The 26,119-nt window shown below is 44.0% G+C and overlaps 1 protein-coding gene across 2 annotated transcripts in view; it reads left to right on the top strand.

Moving 5' to 3' along the window:
* The window catches only part of nup155 (nucleoporin 155), a 213,449-nt gene that overhangs the window by 147,223 nt on the left and 40,107 nt on the right, over positions 1-26,119 (top strand). For both annotated transcript variants that reach the window (XM_072592775.1, XM_072592786.1), the window contains 3 exons: positions 6,984-7,099; positions 7,795-7,892; positions 16,332-16,465. In XM_072592775.1, the coding sequence (XP_072448876.1) occupies positions 6,984-7,099; positions 7,795-7,892; positions 16,332-16,465 (348 nt within the window). The remainder of the gene's footprint in view (positions 1-6,983; positions 7,100-7,794; positions 7,893-16,331; positions 16,466-26,119) is intronic.

Below are 26,119 nucleotides of genomic sequence, written 5' to 3'. Positions count from 1 at the left end.
CAGAGTAGATGCTGGAAAGATGTTTCCATTGGTCGGAGAGACTCTGACCCAAGGCCACAGCTACTTCACAGCACCAGGGTCCCAGGTTCGATTCCAGCCTCCGACAACCATCTGTGTGGAGTTTGCACATTCTCCCCATGTCTGCATGGGTTTTTTGCGGATGCTCTGGTTTCGTCCCACAATCCAAAGATGTGCAGTTCAGATGAATTGGCCATGCTAAATTGCCCGTGGTGTTAGGTGTGATAGTCATAGGGAAATGGGTCTGGGTGGGTTAGTCTTCGGAGGGTTGGTGTGGACTGGTTGGGCCGAAGGGACTGTTCCCACACTATAGGGAATCTAATGTAATCTAATCTAGAGTAAAGGGAAAACCTTTAGAACAGAGATAAGGAGAAAATTCTTCAGCCAGAGAGTGGTGAATCTGTGGAATTCATTACCGCAGAAGGCTTTAAAGGCCAGGTTATTGAGTATATTTAAAACAGAGATAGGTTCTCGGCCTTCGCAATAGATTCCAGGACCTTACCCATGACCGAGGTTAGGCTAATTAGTCTATAATTTTCTTTGTCCCTTTTTAAATAGAGGTGTTACATTAGTGATATTCCAGTCCGCTGGGACCCTCCCTGATTCTAGTGATTCCTGAAAGATCACCACTAATGCCTCCACTCTCTCTCCAGCTATCCACCTTAGAAGTCTGGGGTGTAGTTCATCTGACCCTAGTGGTTTATCCACCTTCAGGACATTGAGTTTTTCCAGCATGTTCTCCTTGATAATGGCTACCTTACTTAGCTCTACCCCATTACTCTCTTGAATTTTGGGATTTTACTCGTGTCTTCCACTGTGAAGATTGATGCGAAGTGATAGAACATAGAACATAGAACAATACAGCACAGAACAGGCCCTTCGGCCCACGATGTTGTGCCGAACTTCTAACCTAGATTAAGCACCCATCCATGTACCTATCCAAATGCCGCTTAAAGGTCGCCAATGATTCTGACTCTACCACTCCCACGGGCAGCGCATTCCATGCCCCCACCACTCTCTGGGTAAAGAACCCACCCCTGACATCTCCCCTATACCTTCCACCCTTCACCTTAAATTTATGTCCCCTTGTAACACACTGTTGTACCCGGGGAAAAAGTTTCTGACTGTCTACTCTATCTATTCCTCTGATCATCTTATAAACCTCTATCAAGTCACCCCTCATCCTTCGCCGTTCCAACGAGAAAAGGCCGAGAACTCTCAACCTATCCTCGTACGACCTACTCTCCATTCCAGGCAACATCCTGGTAAATCTTCTCTGCACCCTCTCCAAAGCTTCCACATCTTTCCTAAAGTGAGGCGACCAGAACTGCACACAGTACTCCAACTGTGGCCTAACCAAAGTCCTGTACAGCTGCAACATCACTTCCCGACTCTTGAATTCAATCCCTCTGCTAATGAACGATAATACTCCATAGGCCTTCTTACAAACTCTATCCACCTGAGTGGCAACCTTCAAAGATCTATGTACATAGACCCCAAGATCCCTCTGTTCCTCCACCTGACTAAGAACCCTACCATTAACCCTGTATTCCACATTCTTATTTGTTCTTCCAAAATGGACAACCTCACACTTGGCAGGGTTATCTATTTTCACCCTAGCCAGAATTTCCAACACCTCTTCTCTACATATCTCAAAGCCATCCATTCTACTTATTCGTGCCTCAGTATTCATATTGACAACAATGTCCTGTTCCTGAGTGAATACTGACGAAAAGTATTCATTCAGTGCCTCCCCAATCTCTTCAGCCTCCACACGCAACTTCCCATTACTATCCTTGATTGGACCTATTCCTACCCTAGTCATTCTTTTATTCCTAACATACCTATAGAAAGCCTTAGGGTTTTCCCTAATCCTACCAACTAAGGACCTTTCATGTCCCCTCCTTGCTGCTCTTAGCTCTCTCTTCAGGTCCTTCCGGGCTACCTTATAACTCTCAATCGCCCCTATTGAACCTTCACGCCTCATCTTTACAAAGGCCGCCCTCTTCCATTTAACAAGGGATTCCAATTCCTTATTAAACCACGGCTCCCTCACACGACCCTTTCCTCCCTGCCTGATAGGTACGTACTTATCAAGGACACTCATTAGTCAAAGATGTGTTTCCAACACTGATTGCGTCTTTTGTTTACAGTGATTAAGCAGGCACCGTCTGAATGACTGACCTCCCGCCCTCTCTCTCTCTCTCTCTCCCCCCTCCCCCCACTCTTTCACTGGAGTTGTACCGAGAGGTGTACCCTAAGCGCCCCTTCCCCAGATAATCTCTCCAACATTGTCCTGTACAGGGCAACAGTGGAACCTGTCAAAAAGTTCTGTAAAAATTTGTATGTGTGCGTGTGTGCTATTTGGAGACTCACCCGCCCCCAAAAGGCAGCAGCAGTCTTGTTGTTAGTGTTCAATCCGGCTGGCCGGAGAGGGTGAGGGCATGATTGTACGGGGTTGGGGGGCGCGGGTGGGGGGCCGGTGTCAAACGGGGTCGAGGACTCGCGCGTTGTGTGCTGCTGCCTTGTCTCCTGAACGGGGAGTGGACTTAAAAAAAAAAATGCGAACCCCAGAGGAAAGGCATTTAATAGATTAACTAAATAATCGAGTATCCAAGCAAAATAGTGCCTGCCCATCTCGTTTGGCTAATCGAGGTTCCTCTGTATACATCTAAAGAAACTCTTATAGTCTTCCTTTATATTACTGGCTAGCTTACCCTCATATTTCATCTTCTCCTCCTTATATTGTTTTTTTGTTGGTCTTTGTAAGCCTCCCAATTCTATGGTTTCTCACTGTTCTTCGCTACTTTATATAGAGTCATAGAGATGTACAGCAGGGAAACAGATCTTTTGGTCCAACCCGTCCATGCCAACTAAATATCCCAACCCAATCTAGTCCCACCTGCCAGCACCCAGTCCATATCCCTCCAAACCCTTCCTATTCATTTACCCATCCAGATGCCTCTTAAATGTTGCAATTGTACCAGCCTCCACTACTTCCTCTGGCAGCTCATTCCATACAGGTACCACCTGTATCTTTCCCCTCTCACCCTAAACCTATGCCCTCTAGTTCTGGACTCCCCCCAACCCAGGGAAAAGACTTTGCCTATGTACTCTATCCATGCCCCTCATAATTTTTTAAACCTCTATAAGGTCACCCCTCAGCCTCTGATGCTCCAGGGAAAACAGCCCCAGCCTGTTCAGCCTCTCCCTATAGCTCAAATCCTCCAACTGGCAACATCCTTGTAAATCTTTTCTGAACCCTTTCAAGTTTCACAACATCTTTCTTATAAGAAGGAGACCAGAACTGCACGCAATATTCCAACAGTGGTCAAGCCAATGTCCTGTATAGCCGCAACATGACCTCCCAACGCCTGTAGTTGATACTCTGATCAATAAAGGAAAGCATACCAAACGCCGCCTTCACTATCGTATCTACCTGCGACTCCACTTTCAAGGAGCTATGAACCTGCACTCCAAGGTCTCTTTGTTCAGCAACACTCCCTAGGACCTTAGCATTAAGTGTATAAGTCCTGCAAAGATTTGCTTTCCCAAAATGCAGCACCTCACATTTATCTGAATTAAACTCCATCTGCCACTTCTCAGCCCATTGGCCCATCTGGTCCAGATCCTGTTGTAATCTGAGGTAACCCTCTCTGCTGTCCACTACGCCTCCAATTTTGGTGTCATCTGCAAACTTACTAACTGTACCTCTTATGCTTGCATCCAAATCATTTATGTAAATGACAAAATGTAGTGAACCCAGCGCCAATCCTTGTGGCCCTCCACTGGTCACAGGCCTCCAGTCTGAAAAACAACCCTCCACCACCACCCTCTGTCTTCTACCTTTGATCCAGTTCTGTATCCAAATGGCTAGTTCTTCCTGTATTCCACGAGATCTAACCTTGCTAATCAGTCTCTCATGGGGAACCTTGTCAAACGCCTTACTGAAGTTTATATATTTTTATATATTATGGGTATGGTGTTTTGGTTACGTTTTCTCTTATGTTTTTATGCTATTCCTGACTTCCCTTGTGTTATGAACCAGGCCAGACCTCCTCAAAACATTTCAAGAAAGTCGCCCGGACCCTAAATTTGTTAGTTGTTTTAAACAGGTATAAAGTGGATATTCCTGGAGTGACGTGGCTGACCCAACCACTTATTTTAAAACAAACAGAATTTATTTGCTAGATTACTGAATGAAAACAAACAAAAAAAGAACAGAATGTAGAATATAATTTATCCTATCCGAAAACCCAGCAGATAATCTTAATTTAATGATGCTGTTCCAAATACTTGGATGAATCCCCAAAAAAAGGATGTCAGAGAGAGGGAGGATCAGTATAGAACATAGAACAATACAGCACTGAACAGGCCCTTCGGCCCATGATGTTGTGTCGAACATTTGTCCTAGCTTAAGCACCTATCCATGTACCTATTCAATTGCTGCTTAAAGGTCACCAATGATTCTGACTCTGCCGCTCCCAAAGGCAGCGCATTCCATGCCCCCACCACTCTCTGGGTAAAGAACCTACCCCTGACATCCCCCCTATACCTTCCACCCTTCACCTTAAATTTATGTCCCCTTGTAACACTCTGTCGTACCCGGAGAAAAAGTCTCTGACTGTCTACTCTATCTATTCCCCATATCATCTTATAAACCTCTATCAAGTCACCCCCTCATCCTTCGCCGTTCCAATGAGAAAAGGCCTATCACTCTCAGCCTATTCTCATACGACCTATTCTCCATTCCAGGCAACATCCTGGTAAATTTCCTCTGCACTCTCTCCAAAGCTTCCACATCTTTCCTAAAATGAGGCGACCAGAACCGCACACAGTACTCCAAATGTGGCCTAACCAAGGTCCTGTACAGCTGCAACATCACTTCACGACCCTTGAATTCAATCCCTCTGCTAATGAACGCTAATACACCATAGGCCTCCTTACAAGCTCTGTCCACCTGACTGGCAACTTTCAAAGATCTATAAACATAGACCCCAAGATCCCTCTGCTCCTCCACCTTACTAAGAACCCGACCGTTAACCCTATATTCCGCATTCTTATTTGTCCTTCCAAAATGGACAACCTCACACTTGACAGGGTTGAACTCCATCTGCCACTCCTCAGCCCAGCTCTGCATCGCATCTAAGTCCCTTTGCAGCCGACAACAGCCCTCCTCACTATCCACAACTCCACCAATCTTCGTATTGTCTGCAAATTTACTGACCCACCCTTCGACTCCCTCTTCCTAGTCATTAACAAACATTACAAACAGCAGAGGACCCAGAACTGATCCCTGCGGAACTCCACTTGTAACTGGGCTCCAGATTGAATATTTACCATCTACCACCACTCTCTGACTTCGACCGGTTAGCCAGTTCTCTATCCAACTGGCCAAACTTCCCACTATCCCATGCCTCCTGACTTTCCGCATAAGCCTACCATGGGGAACCTTATCAAATGCCTTACTAAAATCCATGTACACTACATCCACTGCTCTACCCTCATCCACATGCTTGGTCACCTCCTCAAAGAATTCAATAAGACTTGTAAGGCAAGACCTACCCCTCACAAATCCGTGCTGGCTGTCCCTAATCAAGCTGTGTCTTTCCAGATACTCATAAATCCTATCCCTCAGTACCCTTTTCATTACTTTGCCTACCACCGAAGTAAGACTAACTGGCCTGTAATTCCCGGGGTTATCCCTATTCCCTTTTTTGAACAGGGGCTCAACATTCGCCACTCTCCAGTCCCCTGGCACCACCCCCATTGGCAGTGAAGACGAAAAGATCATTGCCAACGGTTCTGCAATTTCCTCTCTTGCTTCCCACATAATCCTAGGATATATCCCGTCAGGCCCGGAGGACCTGTCTATCCTCAAGCTTTTCAAAATGCCCAACACATCTTCCTTCCTAACAAGTATCACCTCTAGCTTACCAGTTCGTTTCATACTCTCCTCTGCAACAATACGGTCCCTCTCATTTGTAAATACTGAAGAAAAGTACTCATTCAAGACCTCTTCTGACTCAAGTCACCACCTTATTACTGACCCTTCAACTAAGGGAAACAGCTGCCTTCTATCCATAATGACCATGCGCCTCATAATGTTATATCTACCTTAGTTCTGTCAGGTCCCCACTCAACCTTCTCTGCTCCAAAGAAAACCACCCTAGCTTATCCAGTGCCTCTTCACAGTTTAAATGCTCTCCCCCAGTAACATCCTGGTGAGCCTACTTTGCAGCCCCTCCAGTTCAATCACATCATTTTGAGAATGCATTAACCAGTCCACCGTACCCCTAATCAAAGTCTTGAGTTCCAACATGATCTCACTGCTATGTATGCTTCACCTGATAAAGGCAAAAGAGTCCCATAGGCTACCTTAGCGACCCATATAACTGCACATCTAACAGGCCCATCTATCCTCCAGTCCAAGGCCACCCTTCCGAAGAGGGTTACGCAACTTTCGTCCACTCAGGTGGTGGGATAGGACCATTAAATTTTGTGTAAGATGATGAAGGAATCAAGGATTATTGCAGTAGATGGAAACGTAGAAATCAAAACAACACATTGGCCATGATTTTATGCAAGAACAGAACAGGCTTTGGGGGCTGAATGGTCTGCTTCTGTCTCTGTTTCATATGTTCCTATGTAAAGCTCCTCCAGCCCCGGGTACAGCTGACCTTTGGCCCCAGCAAAATCCCTGGCACCCAGTAAGGCTAATGCTCCCTTGGTGATAGTCGTTTTGAAACCCCCAGACTGCTGACCTGTGCTAGACAAAAATCCTTTGTTCATCAACCAAACCTCTGTCCGCCGGCCTCTGACCCTCTGTCCCCCGGCCTGTGATGCTCTGTCTTGTGGCCAGGGCTGACGTGAGCTCCTTTCTTAGGTGTTGCGAACTGTCACGGTGTGTTTGATGGACTGAGTTTGCAATTTGCTGATGCTGGTTCATTCATGATTTCCTGCAGTTTGAGAGCAGTGTTGCTGCAAAATGTCTGGCGAGCATTCTGCTTGAACTTAATGGATTGCGGGAATTCCTTGATAGAAACTCCCAGTTTGGATCTGGAACTCTGGGAAATGCAAGGTAAGATTAATGGGCAGCAGAAGTGAAGGTAATACCAACACCAAACCCCTCCGTTCGTGAGGGACACTATTTGGTGTTCAGTTTTCAACGTCCCACACTATGCAGTCAAGCAGCGAAGTCCTGCACTATGCGAGCAATGTGCAACATTCTGCATTGTATGAGCAGTACATGATGTCCAGCACGCTGCAGTCAGTATAGGGTTGTCAGTTTTATATTGACCATTGTTGTAAAAGCACATCAGGTTCACTGATGTTCTTTAGAACTGGAAATTTGATATGTTTACCTTGTCAGACAGCTTACTCAGTGAGCATTTTCAACAGTCAGTGGGTGTTCCCCACACACTGCAATCCCTGAGTGTTGTCTCATTGGATCAAGTTGATGACTTGAATCTGTGGCAATGTTTATCATACAGGGCTGTTGAGGCTGAGATGGACAGATTGTTAATCATTAAGGGAATCAAGGATCATGGGGAAGGAGCAGCAACATGAAGTTGAGGATTATCAGGTCAACCATTATCTCATTGAATAGCAGAGCAGACTCAATGGGCTGAATGACTTGTTTTTGCTCCTGCATCTTCAGGTGAATGTTGCCTTGCGGCATCTAGGCAGTGATTGTTACCCCTTGCTATCTGGTCAGAATGTTACCCCATACTGATAGCATTGGTTTTCTGAACTGGCTAACATTTACTTTTGCAGTTTTAGTGCTTCCAATGTACCACAGCGGCTGCTGGGTTTCATACGTCCTGATGGAGGTTCACAGCAAGTTCAACAGGAGCTACAAAGGAAATACCACAGTGAGTAGTTTACAGATTCACTTAAACTGCAATCATCAAATGGTTACAGAATAGAAACGTTGGAAACAATTCTGCTAAACGTCAGGGTAATGAAAAAGCAATGATGACGTAGTTGGCTGGTGTGGACAGAAAGGAATTTAGCAGAAAACATGATTGAAAAATGACATCTATTTCAGAAATAGTTAATGACAGGACTTGTGCAATAAATTGTAGGGCCCTACTTATTGTTATGGAACAGAGACACTTAGGGGTTTAAGTAGATAATGCTTTGAAATTTGCGTCGCAGGTAGACAGGGTGGTGAAGAAGACATTTGGCATGTTTGACTTCATTCCTCAGACCTTTGAGTATAGGAGTTAGTACATCATGTTGAGGTTGCATAGGGCATTGGTGAGGCTTCTACTGGAATACTTTACTGAACTGGAGAACATATAGAAAACGTTTACCAGGTGTTGCTGGGAGTGGAGGACTTTTTTTTATATTAGATTAGATTGCTTACAGTGTGGAAACAGGCCCTTCGGCCCAACAAGTCCACACCGACCTGCCGAAGCGCAACCCACCCAGACCCGTTCCCTGACATTTACCCCTTCACCTAACACTACAGGCAATTTAGCATGGCCAAATCACCTAAACTGCACATCTTTGGAGTGTGGGAGGAAACCAGAGCACCCGGAAAAAACCCATGCAGACACTGGGAGAATGTGCAAACTCCACACAGTCAGTCGCCTGAGGCGGGAATTGAACCCAGGTCTCTGGTGCTGTGAGGCAGCAGTGCTAATCACTGTGCCACCGTGCCGTGCCGTCCAGATTTGAGATCTGGAAAGACTGGGACTCACCAAACTTCCTCATATCTGACCTTGTGATGAAGGGAAGGTTAGTATTGAAGTAGCTAGAGGTGTTTGGGCTGAGGACACTACCCTGAGGAACTCCTGCTAAGATGACTGACCTCCAGCAACCACAACCATCTTTCGATGTACCAAGATCTTTGGTCCCAATCAGCGGAGAGTTTGCTCCAATTCTGATTGACTCTATCCATTCCTCTCATTATCTTGTATAACTCGATCAGGTTACCTCTTTTACTCTTCCTCTCCAAAGAGAAAAGTCCAAGCTTAGTCAACCTTTCTTCGAAAGACAAGCCCTCCAGGCCAGGCAGCATCCTGGTAAACCTTCTTTGTAATGGGTGACCAGAACTGGACACAATATTCCAAGTGTGGTCTCACAGGGTCTTATAGAGCTGTGGCAAAACCTCGTGGCTCTTAAACTCGATACCCCTGTTAATGAAAGCCAAAACGCCATATACTTTCTTAACAACCGTATCCACTTGGGTGGCAACTTTGAGGGATCAATGCACTTGAACACCAAGATCCCTCTGTTTCTGCCAAAAATCCGGTCTTTAATCCTATATTCAGCATTCAAGTTCGACCTTCCAAACTGCATCACTTCGCATTTATCCAGGTTGAACTCCATCTGCCATTTCTCAGCCCAGCTCTGCATCCTGTCTATGTTGTGCTGTGGCCTGCAATAGCCCTCGATACTATCGACAACACCTCCAACCTTTGTGTCATTGGCAAATTTACTAAACCACCCCTCAACCTCCTCATCCAAGGCAATTATAAAAACTGCAAAGAGCAGAGGCCCTGCAGGACACCACTCACCACTGACCTCCAGGCAGAATACTTTCCATCTACAACTAATCTCTGCCTTCTGTCAGCCAACCAATTCTGAATCCAGACAGCCAAATCTCCCTGTATCCCATACTTCCTGACTTTATGAATGAGCCTACCATGGGGAACCTTATCAAATGCCTTGCTGAAGTCCAAGTACACCACATCCACTGCTCGACTGTTGTCGACCTGTCTTGTCACCACCTCAAAGAACTCAATAAGATTTGTGAGACATGACCTGCCCCTCTCAAAGCCATGCTGACTGCCTTTAATCATGCTATGCTTTTTCAAATAGTCATAAACCCTATCCCTCAAAATTCTTTTTAAAACTTTGCTGACCACTGATGTAAGACTGACTGGTCTGTAATTGTCAGGGATTTCCCTACTCCCATTCTTGAAAACAGGAACAACATTCACCTCCCTCAATCCTCTGGTCCGACTCCCGTGGTGAGTGAGGAAGCAAAGATCTTCGCCAGCAGCTTAGCAACCTCCTTTCTCACTTCCCGGAGCAGCCTAGGATAAATCTGGTCTAGCCCTGGGGACTTATCAATCTTAACGTTTGCCAAAGTTTCCAGTACTTCAACTTCATCAATCTTGATCTGTTTAAGCCTGTTTCCCAGCTCCTCAAAGATCTGATTCACAGCAAGGTCCCTTTCCTTAGTGAAAACCGAAGCAAAACACTAATTGAGGACTTCCCCTATCTGCTCAGATTCCATGCACAAGTCCCCTATGCTATCCCTGACCAGCCCTACCTTCTCCCTGATCATTCTGTTATTCCTCACATATGAGTAAAATGCCTTTGGGTTCTCCCTAATCCTTCCTGTCAGGCCTTTGTCGTGCCCCCTCCTGGTTCTCCTCAGTCCATTTCTGAGCTCCTTTCTCATAAGCCTGTAATCCTCTAAAGCTGTGCTAAATCCTTGCTTTCTTCACCTTACGTAAGTTGCCTTCTTCCTTTTGACGAGAAGTTCCTCTGTTCATGTCATCCAAGGCTCCTTAATCTTACCCCTTCTTACCTGTCTCAGAGGAACAAATTCATACATCACTCGCAACAACTGCTCCTTAAACAGTCTCCACATGTCTGATGTGGTCTTTCTGTGGAACAATTGCTCCCAGTCTGTACTTCCCAACTCCTGTCTGATAGTGTCATAATTTCCTTTTCTCCAGTTAAATATCTTCCCTTGGTAACTGCTCCTTTCCATCTCCAAGGTTATGGTAAATGTGAGGCAGTTGTGGTCACTGTCCCCAAAGTGTTCTCCCACTGCAAGATTTGACAGTTGTCCTGGCTCATTGCCAAGCACCAAATCCAAAATGGCCTCTCCTCTCGTCTGTCTGTCTACATACTGAGTAAGGAAAGCCTCCTGAACACATCTGACAAAAAAAGGCACCATCCAAACCATCTGCACTAAGGAGGTTCCAGTCAATATGGGGAAAGTTGAAGTCATCCATAATAGTATCCTTGCTCCATCTGCATCTTTCAAAAAGCTGACCACCTACGAGTTCTTCAATCTCCCTACTGCTATTAGGGGATCTGGAGAAGACCCCCAATGAGGTGGCTGTTTCCTTGCTGTTCCTAACTTCCATTCATACTGACTCAGTAGACAAACCTTCCTCAACAACCTTCGTTTCTGTAGCTGTGATGCACTCTCTGATTAGCAATGCTACACCCCCTCCTCTTTATCCACCCTCCCTGTTCTTTTATTCCTCATATACCTATAGAAAGTTTTAGGGTTCTCCTTTATTCTACCTGCTAAAGACTGCTCATGTCCTCTCTTTGCTCTTCTTAACTCTCTCTTTACATCCTTCCGAGCTATTGTGTAACTCTCCATCGCCTCATCTGAACGAACTCGTCTCGGCGCCACACAAGCCTCCGTCTTCCACTTAACAAGAGATGCAGTTTCTGTTGTAAATCATGGTTCCCTTACCTTATCACTTCCTACCTGCCTGACAGGGACATACCTATCAAAGACACGCAATATCTGTTCCTTAAAACAGTTCCACATTTTGATTGTCCCCATCCCTTGCATTTTGCTACCCCATTCTCTGCATCCTAAGTCTTGCCTAATCGCATTATAATTGCCCTTGCCTCATCGATAACTCTTGATCTGCAGCATGTACCTATCCCTTTCCATCACTAAATTAAACATAACCGAATTATGGTCCCTCTCTCCAAAGTGCTCGACTACAACTAAATCAAACTCCTGGCCTGATTCATTTCCAAGCACCAGATCCAGTGTGGTCTCCCCTCTTGTCAGCCCTTCGACATACTATGTCAGGAAACCCTCCTGCATACATTGGACAAAAACTGATCTATTCGATGTACTTGAGTTATATGTTAGGGAAGTTAAAATCCCCCATAATAATCATTTTGTCAATCCTTTCATCCCCATCCCTGGAACTCTGCAGAGGCCTATAAAAGGACCTCTTCTCCCCTGTTTCTAACCTCAGCCCATACCACTTCAGTAGATGAGTCCTCATCAAAATTCTTTCAGCCACTGTTATACTGTTCTTGACTAACAAGGCCACACCTCTTTCCCCCCCCTTTACCGCCTTCCCTGTTCTTAATGAAAGATCTAAACCCTGGAACCTGCAACATTCATTCCTGACCCTGCTCTATCAATGTCTCCCAAATGGCCACAACATCAAAGTCCCAGGCACCTATCCATGCTGCAAGCTCACCTACCTTCTTTCGGATACTCCTGGCATTGAAGTAGACACACTTCAAACCAGCTAGCTGTCTGCCAGCGCGTTCCTGTGACCATGAAATCCTGACCACGTCCTCCCTACTCTCATCCTCCTGTGCACTGGAACTACACCTCAGGTTTCTATCCCCCTGCTGAAATAGTTTAAACTCCCCCGAATAGCACCAGCAAATTTCCCACCCAGGATATTCGTACCCTTCTGGTTCAATTGAAGACCATCCTGTTTGTAGAGGTCCCAACTTCCCCAAGATCTTATTTGGTGCAACGATGACCTTGATCTCAAGGTTAGTCAGTCTCCCCTCTCCTCTGGAATTCAGCTCATTAGCCCAATTTTGAAACAAGGCTGTTAATGAGGCCAGGAACTGAGGCACCCTGGCCGTACCCAAACTGGGTGTCGCTGAGCAGCTGCTGCTTGCTAGCTGATGATTCCTTCTGTCACTTTTCTCAGGATCAGTAGTAAACTGCTGGGGCAGTAATTGGCCAGGTTGAATTTGTCCTGCTTTGTGTGTCCAGGACATAACTGGGATATGTTCCACATTGTCAGGTAGATGCCAGTGTTGTAACTGTATGAAATAAGTTGGCTGAGAGTGCGGCAAGTTCTGAAGCACAAGTTTTCAGTACCATTGCTGGAACGTTGTCCAGATCCATAGCCTTTGCTGTATCCAGTGTCTCCAACCGTTTCTTGGTATTACATGGGAGTGAATGAAATTGTCTGAAGACTGGTATTTGTGATGCTGGACATCCCTGGAGGAGGCCAAGGTGTGTCACATGCTTGGCTCCCCTTTCCTAGCAGTTGAGGATATTTGTGGAACTACCTTCTCCAGTGAGTTAGAGCTGTGTATAAGGCATGGTTCCGTGAATATGACTACACAATGCCATGCTGTTGCTTGAGTAGTCTTTGAGACAGCACTCCCAATTTCGGTACCAATCCACAGATGTTAGTAAGAAGGATTTTGCAAAATCACCAAGACTGTTTCTTGCTGTTGTCTTTTCCTGTGCTGAGGTTGGTTCCAGTTCATCCATCTGGTTTCATTTCTTTGTCGAGATTTGGTTGAAATTGTTACAACTCCGTGGCTTGCTGGACCATTTTGTGGGGATGTAAGAGTCAACAACATTGTTATGGATGTGAAATCACATGTGGGCCAGGCTGGGTGAGGGTGGCAGTTTTCCTTCCCTACAGAGCATTAATGAATCACATTGGTTTTTCTGACAATCAGCAATGGTTTCATCATCACCTTAAGACTTTTAATTCCAGTTTTTTTTAAATTGAATTCAAATTCCACCTTCTACCATGGTGTCGTTTGAACCCAGGTCCCTAGAACATTGACTGAGTTCCAGCACACCCTCTCTGCTCTTAAAGTCCAGGCCTCGGCTAATAAAGGCAACTATCCTCTTTGACTTGATCACTTCATCTCCGTCCCGCTCCTTTAAAGGACCAGTGGACATACACACCAAGGTCCCTCTGTTCCTCAGTGCTTCCCATGGTCCTTCCATTCCACGTGTATTCCATGGACTGATTGTCCTGCTTAAGTACGTCACCTCACACTTATCCAGATTGCATTCCATTTGCCATAGATTGCCCATCTGACCAGCATCTATATACTCCAGTCATATAAGGCGAGCCCCTGTTTATCACCCTATCAAGTTTTGTATCATCTGCAAACTTAGTGATCAACCACCCGACTTTCAAGTTTTAATCATTTATATGATCAGAAACAGCAAGAACTCTGACAGTGATCACTGTAGAACCCTACTGTAGATAGGCTTCCAGTCACATCAACATCACTTGACCATCTCCCTCTGTTTCCTGCTGGTCAGCTAATTCTGGATCCAAGTAGCCAGATTTCCTTGGATCTCATGGGGTCTTAAGCTTCACTATCAGTCTCCCATGTTGGACCTTATGAAAAGCCTGTGGAACTCCAAGTGGACAATGTTGAATACATTGTCCTTATCCACACACCTGGTCACCTCTTCGGAAAATTAAATCAAGTTGGTCATCCATGACCTCCCGTGCTGACTGTTGTTGATTACTCCCTGTCTGTTCAAGCGCAGGTTATTTCTATCCCTCAGAATTCCTTTCGATAGTTTCCCCACCACTGAGGTTGGATTGATTGGTCTATAGTTTCCAGATTTATCCTTTGTACTTTTGATGAGTAATTATGCCATAATTGTTGTCCTCAAGTCCCTTGGCCCCTTTTCTGTGGCCAGACAGGAATTGAAAAATATTGGAAGTACTCCTAAAAGTTCCTGTCTTGCCTCAGTCAAATGCTTCGGATGCATGTCATCCAGTTCTGGAGATTTATAAGACCAGAGGGCCTAAGATTAAGGTGAGGAGTAAGTGATTTAGAGGAAGTCTGAGGAAGAGTTTTTTTTCCACCCAGAGGGTGGAGTATGGAACGGACTGCCTGACATGGTGGTGTAAGCAAGTACTTTCGCAACATTTAAGAAGCACTTGGACGAGCATTTAAAATGCCAGGATGTTGTTGGTGATGGACCAAATGCAGGTAAATGGGATCAGTATGGTGTCTGTTAGTTGGCATAGACATGGTGGAATGAAGGTCCTGTTTCTCTGTTGTGTAACTTTATGACTCCATCAGTAAAGGTACAAAAGTAGGCCTTTTGGTTCCTTGAGCCTCCTCTGTCAATCAATAAGATCATGGCTGACTTGATATTCCTCACACCCACAACCCTTGATTCCCCTTCTGTTCAAAAATCTATCTATCTCAGCCTTAATTGTACACAAGGACTCTGCCCCCACAACTCTCTATAGCAAGGAGTTCCAAAGGCTCAAATCGCAGAGCGATCATTCTTTCTCATCTCTGCCTTAGATTTGTACCTCTTTATTCTGAGACAGTAAGGGAGACTTTTTTTTAATTCGCTCTCAGGATGAGGGTGTTGCTGGCTCAGCCAGCATTTAATGCCCATACCTAATTGCCCAGAGGGCAGTTCAGAGTCAACCACATTGCTGTCGGTCTGGAGTCACATGTAGACCAGATCAGATAGGGGTGGCAATTTCCTTTTCTAATAGACATTTGTGAAGCAGTTGGGTTATTCTGACAATCGACAATGGATTTGTAGTCATCATTAACCTCTTAATTCTAGAATTTTATTGAATTCAAATTGCACCATCTGAGCAGGCAGGATTTGAACCCAGGCCCCCAGAACATTACCTGGGTCTCTGGATTAACAGTTCAGCAATAACATCACTAGGTCATCACCTCCCCAGCATTCTCTGAGCATTTACCATGTCAAACCCTTTAAGAATAAATGAGACCACCTCTCATTCTTCTCAACTTAGATTCCCAACCTGCATAGCCTTTGCTCATAAGACAATTCACCCAAATGAGGGATAATCCTAGTAAACCTTTTCTCTAGTATTTCCTTTGAAATGATATATTTCCTAAAGTAAGTGAACCAAAGCTACACTCAGTGCTCCAGATGTGATCTCAACAGGACCTTGTACAGTTGGAGTGACTTCCTTACTCTTATAATCCAATCACCCTAAAGTAGAAGTCAATATTCTATTAGCTTTGCTGATTACCTGCTTCATCGTTTGCCAGCTTTCTGCATTTCATGCACAAGTGTTCCCAAAGCCTTTTGTTTTGCACCTTTCTCATGTTTTTCTCCATTTATCAACTTATAAATCTGCCAAACCATTCAGAACCTCGTCTCTGACAATAATTTTAAATCTATTATAATTCTTCTCCCAGATTGGAAGGTTTAAAACCAGGGGGCACAATTTAAAAATAAAAGGGTAGCATTTAAGTTGAGGGTAAGAATTATTTTAACGCAGAAGGTTGTGAATATTTGGAATTCTCTGCCACAGAGCTGTGGAAGCTCAGTCTCTGAGTATGTTTTAGGTAGGGATTGATTTCCGATTATCAGTTGAATGAGGTGAATAAAGGCACTGAAGAATTCGATCACCCATGATGGTATTGAATGGTGGAGCAGGCTCAATGGGCTGAATAGCCTGCTAATGTTTCTACATGTACATCTGTGATTGTGTGATATCATTCATTTCTAAACTTCGCAGTCTTCAAACCTGACCTCAGGACTAACCTGCTCCTTCTTTCCTCAGCCGAAGCACAGGCTTATGAGAAGCTGTCACTACAGGGTATACAGCAGTTGATCCATTACACCTGTCAGACACTAACTCTTTGGAAGATGCTCTGCGATCACCAGTTTGGCGTAATCATTGCAGATTTACAGAAGGTATTTTTAATTCATTCATGGAGTATGAGAGTTACAGAAGGCCAAAATGTATTGCCCATCCTAATTGCTTAATGTGGCAAGCTATTTTGTTAAATCACCAGGGTCCATGCCATGAAGGTATATCATGCTCCTGTTAGGGAGTTCCAGGATTTTGACCCAAATACAATGGAAAGACAGCAGTACGGTTTGAGGTGAGGAAGCTGTGGGACTTGCAGGAGAAAGTACAGGTGATGCTCCTGCCGTGATTTGCTGCCTTTATTCTTTCAGATGGTGGAGTTTGTTAGTTTAGAAGGCATTGTCAAAGGAGACTTTAATCTGCTTCTCTACAAAAAGTGTGTGTGTGTGTATGTGTGTGTTGGTCTCGTTAAGTTCTGTTCATGGAGTGCTGCCATGAAGATGATGGTGTTAGATTCACTGATGGTAATACTGTTGAGAAATAATTTGCTTTCTTTTTATTGGGGGTGGTTATTGACTGCACTTATGTTTTGCAAATGTTTCCTGCCAGTTATTAGGGAAGGCCTAAATTTTGAGTCTTGTACAATGTTGCAGACTGCTACTGAACATTTTAGGTATCGATGATGTTGGAGAGCATGTCAATTGAAGATAGTTTGGTTAAGGACTCAACTGTGAGACATTCCTACAGCTTTGTCCTAAGTTAGATAATTGATTCCAACAACCATAATAAACAAATATCAAGCAGTTAGCTTCCATCTTGTCGAGAATGATATCTTGGTATATATTTGAATGTTCAACAGCAATATCGTAGCAAAAGCTCCCCCTATCGACATTCTAAAATGGCCATTCTTGATCACAATTTTTAAAAAATTCACTGTGGCTGTCTCTGACCGGTAAGGATAGTAGTTTCCTTCCCGAAAGGGCATTAATGAACATGTTCTTTCCAGCTTTGACAAAGGGTCAGTTAGACCCGAAACGTCAGCTCTTTTCTCTCCTTACAGATACTGCCAGACCTGCTGAGATTTTCCAGCATTTTCTCTTTTGGTTTCAGATCTTAGCATCCGCAGTAATTTGCTTTTATTTTACGTTCTTTCCAGTAATCAACAATGGTCTCATAGTCATCATGATACTCTTAATACCAGATTTTCTTGTTCTGAATTCAAACTTCACCAACTGCCATAATGGGATTTGAATCCGGGTTCCCAGAACATTACCTGGGTCTCGGGATTAATAGTCTAGCCATACTACAAGGCTAATTTCAGGATTTTGACAGTGAAGAATCAGATCAACCATACTTGAGAACAGTTAGTCTAGAAGATTCCTGAAAACATGACATGTTATCAAAACTTTTTGTCTTGCGCTGATCAGGGCAAATGCATAAATGTCAAATTTCAAATGATAATAACATCTAATACAAGAAGAGGAAAGGCTTCCAATATTTGTAAATCAGTTTTAATTTATCAGATCGTTGTGATGACAAAGCAACAGAGAACAATAGACTCCCCAAATTCCCAGCAACCTCCACAAAGGTATGAAGATTGAAAATTTTCTTTTGCTTGTAGAGAATGATCCCTGCTTACGAACGTTTGTTACTTCTAAGAAGCCATGTTTTGAGTGGAGCTGATTAAGTTGAATCATTTTTATTCATTCAGGTATGTGGGGGCATTTATTACCTTTCCCTAATTATCCTAAAGGTGGTGGTGAACAGCTTCTTGCTGTAGTCCATTGGCTGAGGTAAACCCACAATGTCATTAGGGAGGCATTCCAGGATTTGCACCTATTGAAGGAACAGCAATGTATTTCCAAGTCAAGGTGGTAGAGGGGAACTTGCAGATGAGGATGTTCCTGTGTATCTGCTGCCCTAGATGGTTGGGCAGGTGGTATGGTCATGAATTTGGAAGATGTTATCCAAGGATAAACTATCCCCAGCACCTTGGACTTTGAATCTCTTAAGTAATCTGGTGATTGGTTTCTCACCAAATGTCTTCTGGAAATCCAAATGTCTTGGATCCTCTGGTTCCCCTTTAGTTATCCTGCTTTTACCTCCTCAAGAATTCTAATAGTTTAGCCAAAAGGCTTTGCTGATTCTGCCTGATTATGTTATGTACTTGCAAATGTTCTGTTATTACATCCTCCTCTATCCAGATCACACATGATTTTGGATGCCTCCATCAAATCTCCTCTCAATTTCTTTTCTTCTTCAAGTCTTCTCTTACTGGAGTATGGTCCCAACTTCTTCAGTCTATCCTCATGACTGAATTTTCTCATCCCTGAAACCATTCTTGTAAATCTCTTCTGCACTGTCCCCAATACATTTACTTCTTTCCTATTAAGTGATCTTCTACAAATTCAACATTGTTTCCCTTACCTTTCCAAAATGCTGAGTACTCTAGGATATTCAGTTTCCAGAACTGGTCTCCTTGTAACCAGGAGTAGGCCATTCTGCCCTTTGAGCCTGCACCACCATTCAATATGATCATGGCTGGTCATCCTTAATCCTGTGGTAAAAACAATGACTGCAGATGCTGAAAATCAAATACTGGATTAGTGGTGCTGGAAGAGCACAGCAGTTCAGGCAGCATCCAACGAGCAGTGAAATCAACGTTTCGGAAGGGCTTTTGCCCGAAACGTTGATTTCACTGCTCGTTGGTGCTGCCTGAACTGCTGTGCTCTTCCAGCACCACTAATCCAGTATCCTTAATCCTGTTCCTGCCTTATCTCCATAACCCTTGATTCCACTATCCTTGAGAGCTCTATCCAACTCCTTCTTAAATTAATCCAGAGACTGGGCCTCCACTGCCATCTGGGGCAGAGCATTCCACACAGCCACCACTCTCTGGGTGAAGAAGTTTCTCCTCATCTCTGTCCTAAATGGTCTACCCCTTATTTTTAAGCTGTGTCCTCTGGTTTGGCACTCACCCATCAGCGGAAACATGTTTCCTGCCTCCAGAGTGTCCAATCCTTTCATAATCTTATATGTCTCAATCAGATCCCCTCTCAGTCTTCTAAACTCAAAGGTATACAAGTCCAGTCGCTCCTGTCTTTCAGCGTAAGGTAGTCCCGCCATTCCAGGAATTGACCTTGTGAACTTACGCTGCACTCTCTCAATAGCCAGAATGTCTTTCCTCAAAGTTGGAGACCAGAACTGCACACAGTACTCCAGGTGTGGTCTCACCAGGGCCCTGTACAGCTGCAGAAGAACCTTTTTGCTTTTATACTCAATCCCTCTTGTTATGAAGGCCAGCATGCTATTAGCCTTCTTCACGACCTGCTGTACCTGCATGCCTTACCTTCATTGACTGGTGTACAAGAACACCCAGATCCTGTTCTTGCCACCAAAGTGGATAACCATACATTTATCCACATTAAACTGCATCTGACCACTCACCTAACCTATCCAGGTCACCCTGTAATCTCCTAACATCCTCCTCATATTTCACCCTGCCACCCAGCTTAGTATCATCAGCAAATTTGCTAATGTTATTACTAATGCCATCTTCTATATCATTAACGTATATTGTAAAAAGCTGCGGTCCCAACACTGATCTCTGCGGTACCCCACTGGTCACTGCCTGCCATTCCGAAATGGAGCCATTTATCACTACTCTTTGTTTCCTGTCAGCCAACCAACTTTCAATCCAAGTTAGTACTTTGCCCCCAATACCATGCGCCCTAATTTTGCTCACTAACCTCCTGTGTGGGACTTCATCAAAAGCTTTCTGAAAGTCCAGGTACACTACATCTACTGGATCTCCCTCGTCCATCTTCAGAGTTACATCCTCAAAAAATTCCAGAAGATTAGTCAAGCATGATTTCCCCTTCATAAATCCATGCTGACTCTGACCTATCCTGTTACTACTATCCAGATGTGTCATACTTTCATCCTTTATAATAGACTCCAGCATCTTTCCCACCACTGAGGTCAGACTAACTGGTCTATAATTTCCTGCTTTCTCTCTCCCACCTTTCTTAAAAAGTGGTACAACATTAGCCACCTTCCAATCCTCAGGAACTGATCCCGAATCTATCGAACTCTGAAAAATAATCACCAACGCATCCAAGATTTCTCGAGCCACCTCCTTCAGTACCCTGGGAGGTCGACCATCAGACCCCGGAGACTTATCAACCTTCAGACCTAACAGTCTCTTCAACACCAATTCCTGGCAAATATAAATTCCATTCAGTTCAGGTCCTTCAGCCACTGTTACCTCTGGGAGATTGCTTGTGTCTTCCCCAGTGAACACAGATCTGAAGTACCAATTCAATTCTTCTGCCATTTCTTTGTTCCCTGTAATATATTCCCCTGTTTCTGTCTTCAAGGGCCCAATTTTAGTCTTAACCATTTTTTTTGCTTTTCACATACCTAAATAAGCTTTTACTATCCTCCTTTATATTTTTGGCCAGTTTACCTTCGTACCTCATTTTTACTCTGCGTACTTCCTTCTTAGTAATCCTCTGTTGTTCTTTAAAAGCTTCCCAGTCCTCTGTTTTCCCACTTACCTTTGCTATGTTATACTTTTTCTCTTCTAACTTCATATGTTTCTTAACTTCCCTCATCAGCCACAGCCACCCATGCCTCCTCCTAGGATCTTTCTTCCTTTTTGGAATTGCTACCAAATTGTGCCCTTTGTCTCTATTTGTGATAGATATTGGACAGATGTGAGAGGTAGTTTCTTTACTCAGAGAGTAGTAAGGGTATGGAATACTTTGCCAACTTTAAGTGCATTTAAGTCGTCATTGGACAAGCATATGGACGTACATGGAATAGTGTAGGTTAGATGGGCTTCAGATTGGTATGACAGGTCGGCGCAACATCGAGGGCCGAAAGGCCTGTACTGCGCTGTAATGTTCTATATTCTATTTGTGCCATTAACTCATCAGTTTTGTTTTGAATGCTTTGTGTACTTAGATGCAAAGCTTTTAAATTTGTTCTGCTGGTAAATTTCCCTATTTTTTTATAATTCCTTGGTACATAAAAACATTCACCTATTCTGTCCCTCACCTTTATTGTCTAGTAACCATCCGCCATATTCCTAATCAGCACTCTTACTTTAACTTTGGGTTTTCTAATTTCCCTCATACCTCGCCCCAACCTCCAACACCCACGTTCCTTTCTCTGTCACCAAATTCCTCTTCTGTAAAGACACATGCAAGGTGTCTATTTAATATTTGAGCTAGGCCCCATGCCTCCATGTGTCAACACTACTATTCTCTGATCGGCCTTATTCCTCCTTTAACCTCTCTTAATATTTTTATGTTTACAGAAGACTTCCTTTGTGTTAGCTGCTAATCTTTTCTCAGAGTTCCTCTTTGATTCTTTTGTTCCCCTTTTCTCCTGTCTCCATCCCTTGGACATTCTTGTTTATTCTACATTGTGTTTTTTTATCTGACATGTGTCAAAAGCACACTTTTTTTTTTCTCTAAGGTTACATTGACAGTCAGATCAGGATTGACCATTGGTGCTTTGAACCTGCTCCATCACTGGCTGATCATCCAACTCAGTACTCTGTTCCCGCTTTCTCCAAATACTCTTTTAGCACTTTAGCCCTGAGAACCACATCTAACTTCTTGAAAAAATTTCATGTTTTGGCCTCTTTGCTTTCTGTGACAAAGAATTCCACAGGCTCACTGCTTTCTGGGTGGAAAAGAAGTGTCCTCATCTCAGTCATAAATTGCCTATCTCATATCCTTAAGATGGTGGTTCCTAGTTCCAGACTCCCAGGTCGTCAGGAACACCCTTCCTATGGTTTACTGTATGTAGTCCTGTTATAACTTTGTAGATGTCTATAGGAAACATTGGAAAAAGAAGCAGAAGGAAGCTATTCAGCCCTTTGAGCCTGCTAGACCATTCCTTGTAATCGTAGCTGATATTTCAACTCAATAGACTGTACCTACATTTCCCTCATATCCTTTGATCCCTTTATCTTCAAGTGCTGTATCCAGTTCCATGTATCAATATTAATGATTTGGCCTTGCCTGCTTTTTCTGGTTGTGAATCCCACATACTCCTCACACTCAAGGTGAAGAAATTTCTCCTTACTTTAATCCTAAATGGTTTACCCTGTATCCTTAGACTGTGACCCCAGTTCCATCTCCCCCGCAATCAGAATACCCTTGCTGCATCTGCCTGTCCAGTCCTGTTGGATTTTTTTCAAGAATCCTTTGTTGATCATCCTTCACAGTCTGAACATTCTTCCTTGGACAAGGGCACCAAACCTGCGCGCAGGCAGGGATTCGGATACTTGGATACTTGGGGCTCATTCTTGGGTAGGTGGTACCCCAACAAACAGGATGGTCTAGACCAGAGCCAGAGGGGTACCAATATCCTGGGAGGTAAAATTATTAATGCTCTTCGGGAAGATTTAAACTAATACAGTAGGGAGATGGGAGCCTGAATTGTAGCTTCAGTGTCCAGGAGGATGAGAGTAGTGACGTTATAAATAAGCTTTCAAGGTCTCAAGAGTGTAGTGGTAAGCAGGAAGGTAGTTTGAAGTGTGTCTACTTCAACATCAGGAGCATCCGAATAATGTGGGTGAGCTTGCAGCATGGGTTGGTACCTGGGATTTCAATGTTGTGGCCATTTCGGAGACATGGATAGAGCAGGGACAGGAATGGTTGTTGCAGGTTCCAGGGTTTAGATGTTTCAGTAAGAACAGAGAAGATGGTAAAAGAGGGAGAGGTGAGGCATTGTTAATCCAGGACAGTATTACAGTGGCAGAAAGGACGTAATATCTACTGAAGTAATGTGGGCTGAGGTTAGAAATAGGAAAGGGAAGGTCACTCTGTTGAGAGTTTTCTATAGGCCTCCAAATAGCTCCTAAGATGTAGAGGAAGAGATTGCAAAGATGCTTCTGGATAGGAGCGAGAGTGACAGGGTAGTTGTTATGGGGAACTTTAACTTTCCAAATGTTGACTGGAAATGCTGTAGTTCAAGTACTTTATATGGGTCAGTTTTTGTCCAGTGTGTGCAGGAGGGTTTCCTGATACAGTATGTATATAGGCCTACAAGGGGCGAGGCCACATTGGATTTGGTACTGGGTTATGAATCAGGCCAGGTGTTCGATTTGGAGGCAGGTGATCGTATCCACAACTCGGTTATGTTTACTTTCGTGATGGAAAGGTGTAGGTATATACCGCAGGGCAAGAGTGATGGTTGGGGGAAGGGCAATTATGATGCGTTTAGGCAAGTCTTAGGATATATAGAATGGGGAAGGAAACTGCAGGGGATGAGCACAATTGAAATGTGGAGCTTATTCAAGGAACAGGCTATTGCATGTCCTTGATAAGTATGTACCTGTCAGGCAGGGAGGAAGTGGTCAAGCGAGGCAGCCCTGGTTTACCAAAGCAGTTTAATCTCTTATCAAGGGGAAGGAGTCGGCTTATATGAGGATGAGACATGAAGGCTCAGTTAGGGCGCTTGAGAGTTACAAGTGAGCCAGGAGGGGACATGAGAAATCTTTGTGGGTAGGATCAAGTTGTCAATAGGTATATCAGGAATAATTAGAGCCAGTCAAGGACAGCAGTGGGAAGTTGTATGTGGAGTCTGAAGAGATGGGAGAGGGGCTAAATGAATATTTTTTGTCAGTATTCACACTAGAAAAAGACAATGTTGTCGAGGAGAATACTGAGATACACGCTACTAGACTAGATGAGATTGAGGTTCACAAGGAAGAGGTGTTAGCAATTTTGGAAAGTGGGAAAATAGATTGGTCCCCTAGGCTGGATGGGATTTATCCTAGGATTCTCTGGGAAGCCAGGGCGGAGATTGATGAGCCTTTGGCTTTGATCTTTGTCTTCATTGTCTACAGGAATAGTGTCAGAAGACTGGAGGATAGCAAGTGTTGTCCCTTGTTCAAAAAGGGAAGTAGAGACAATCCTGGTAATTATAGACCAGTGAACCTTACTTCAGTTTTGGGTAGTGTTGGAAAGAGTTATGAGTAATAGGATTTATAATCATCTGGAAAGGAATAATTTTATTCGGGATAGTCAACACGGTTTTGTGAAGGATAGGTCATGTCTCACAACCTTATTGAGATCTTTGATAAGATGACCAAACTGGTTGGTGAGGGTAAAGCAGTTGATGTGGTGAATATGGATTTCACTAAAGCATTTGATAGCGCTCCCCACAGAGCGCTATTGCACAACATACAGAGGCATGGGATTGAGGGCAATTCAATGGTTTGGGTCAGAAATTAGCTAGCTAAAAGGAGACAGAGGGTGGTGGTTGATGGGAAATATTAATCCTGGAGTTCAGTCACTTGTGATGTATCACAAGAATATGTTTTGGGGCCACTGTTCTTCAATTTTATAAATGACCTGGTTGAAGACATAGAAGGATGAGTTTGTAAATTTGCAGATGATGCTAAGGTCGGTGGAGTTGTAAACAATACTGAAGGATGTTGCAGGTTGCAGAGGGACATAGATAAGCTGTATAGCTGGGCTGAGAGGTAGCAAATGGAGTTTAATGTGGAAAAATGTGAGGTGATTCACTTTCAGAGGAGTAACAGGAATAAAGTATACTAGGCTAATATTAAGATTGTTGGTCGTGTGGATGAGCAGAGAGATGCTGGTGTCCTGAAGGTTGCCACACAGGCTGATTGAGTTTTTAAGAAGACATAAGGTGTGTTAGCTTTTATTGGTAGAGGGATTGAGTTTTGGCGCCATGAGGTCATGCTGTAGCTGTACAAAACTCTGTTGCGGCCGCACATGCAGTATTGCACACAGTTCTGGTCACTGCATTATAGGAAGGATGTGGAAGCTTTGGAAAGGGTGCAGAGGAGATTTACCAAGATGTTGCCTGGTATGGAGGGAAGGTCTTATGAGGAAAGGCTGAATGATTTTAGACTGTTTTCGTTCAAGAGAAGAAGGTTGAGAGATGACTTAGAGTCGTTGAGATGTACAGCATGGAAACAGACTCTTGGGTCCAACCCGTCCATGCCGACCAGATATTCCAACCCAATCTAGTCCCACCTGCTAGCACCCGGCCCATATCCCTCCAAACCCTTCCTATTCATATACCCATCCAAATGCCTCTTAAATGTTGCAATAATACCAGCCTCCACCACATCCTCTGGCAGCTCATTCCATACACGTACCACCCTCTGCGTGAAAAAGTTGCCCCTTAGGTCTCTTTTATATCTTTCCCCTCTCACCCTAAACCTATGCCCTCTAGTTCTGGACTCCCCAATACCAGGGAAAAGATTTTGTCTATTTATCATATCCGTGCCCCTCATAATTTTGTAAGCCTCTATAAGGTCACCCCTCAGTTTCACAACATCTTTCCGATAGGAAGGAGACCAGAATTGCACGCAATATTCCAACAGTGGCCTAACCAATGTCCTGTACAGCTGCAACATGACCTTCCAACTCCTGTACTCAATACTCTGACCAATAAAGGAAAGCATACCAAACGCCGCCTTCACTATCCTATCTACCTGCGACTCCACTTTCAAGGAGCTATGAACCCGTACTCCAAGGTCTCTTTGTTAATAGAGACTTAATAGAGACATATAAGATAATCATAGGTTTAGATAGCGTGGACAGTGAAATCCTTATTCCTGGGATGGTGATGGCTAGCACAAAGGGACATAGCTTTAAATCAAGGGGTGATGGATATTGGACAGATGTCAGAGGTAGGTTCCTTACTCAGAGTGTACTATGGATGTGGAATGCCCAGCCTGTAACAGTAGTAGACTCGCC

Source organism: Chiloscyllium punctatum, chromosome 2 (genome assembly GCF_047496795.1).
Source record: "Chiloscyllium punctatum isolate Juve2018m chromosome 2, sChiPun1.3, whole genome shotgun sequence".
Classification (NCBI taxonomy): domain Eukaryota; kingdom Metazoa; phylum Chordata; class Chondrichthyes; order Orectolobiformes; family Hemiscylliidae; genus Chiloscyllium; species Chiloscyllium punctatum.
Note: the sequence above shows the minus strand (reverse complement) of the source record. Positions and strands in the feature narration are given on the sequence as shown.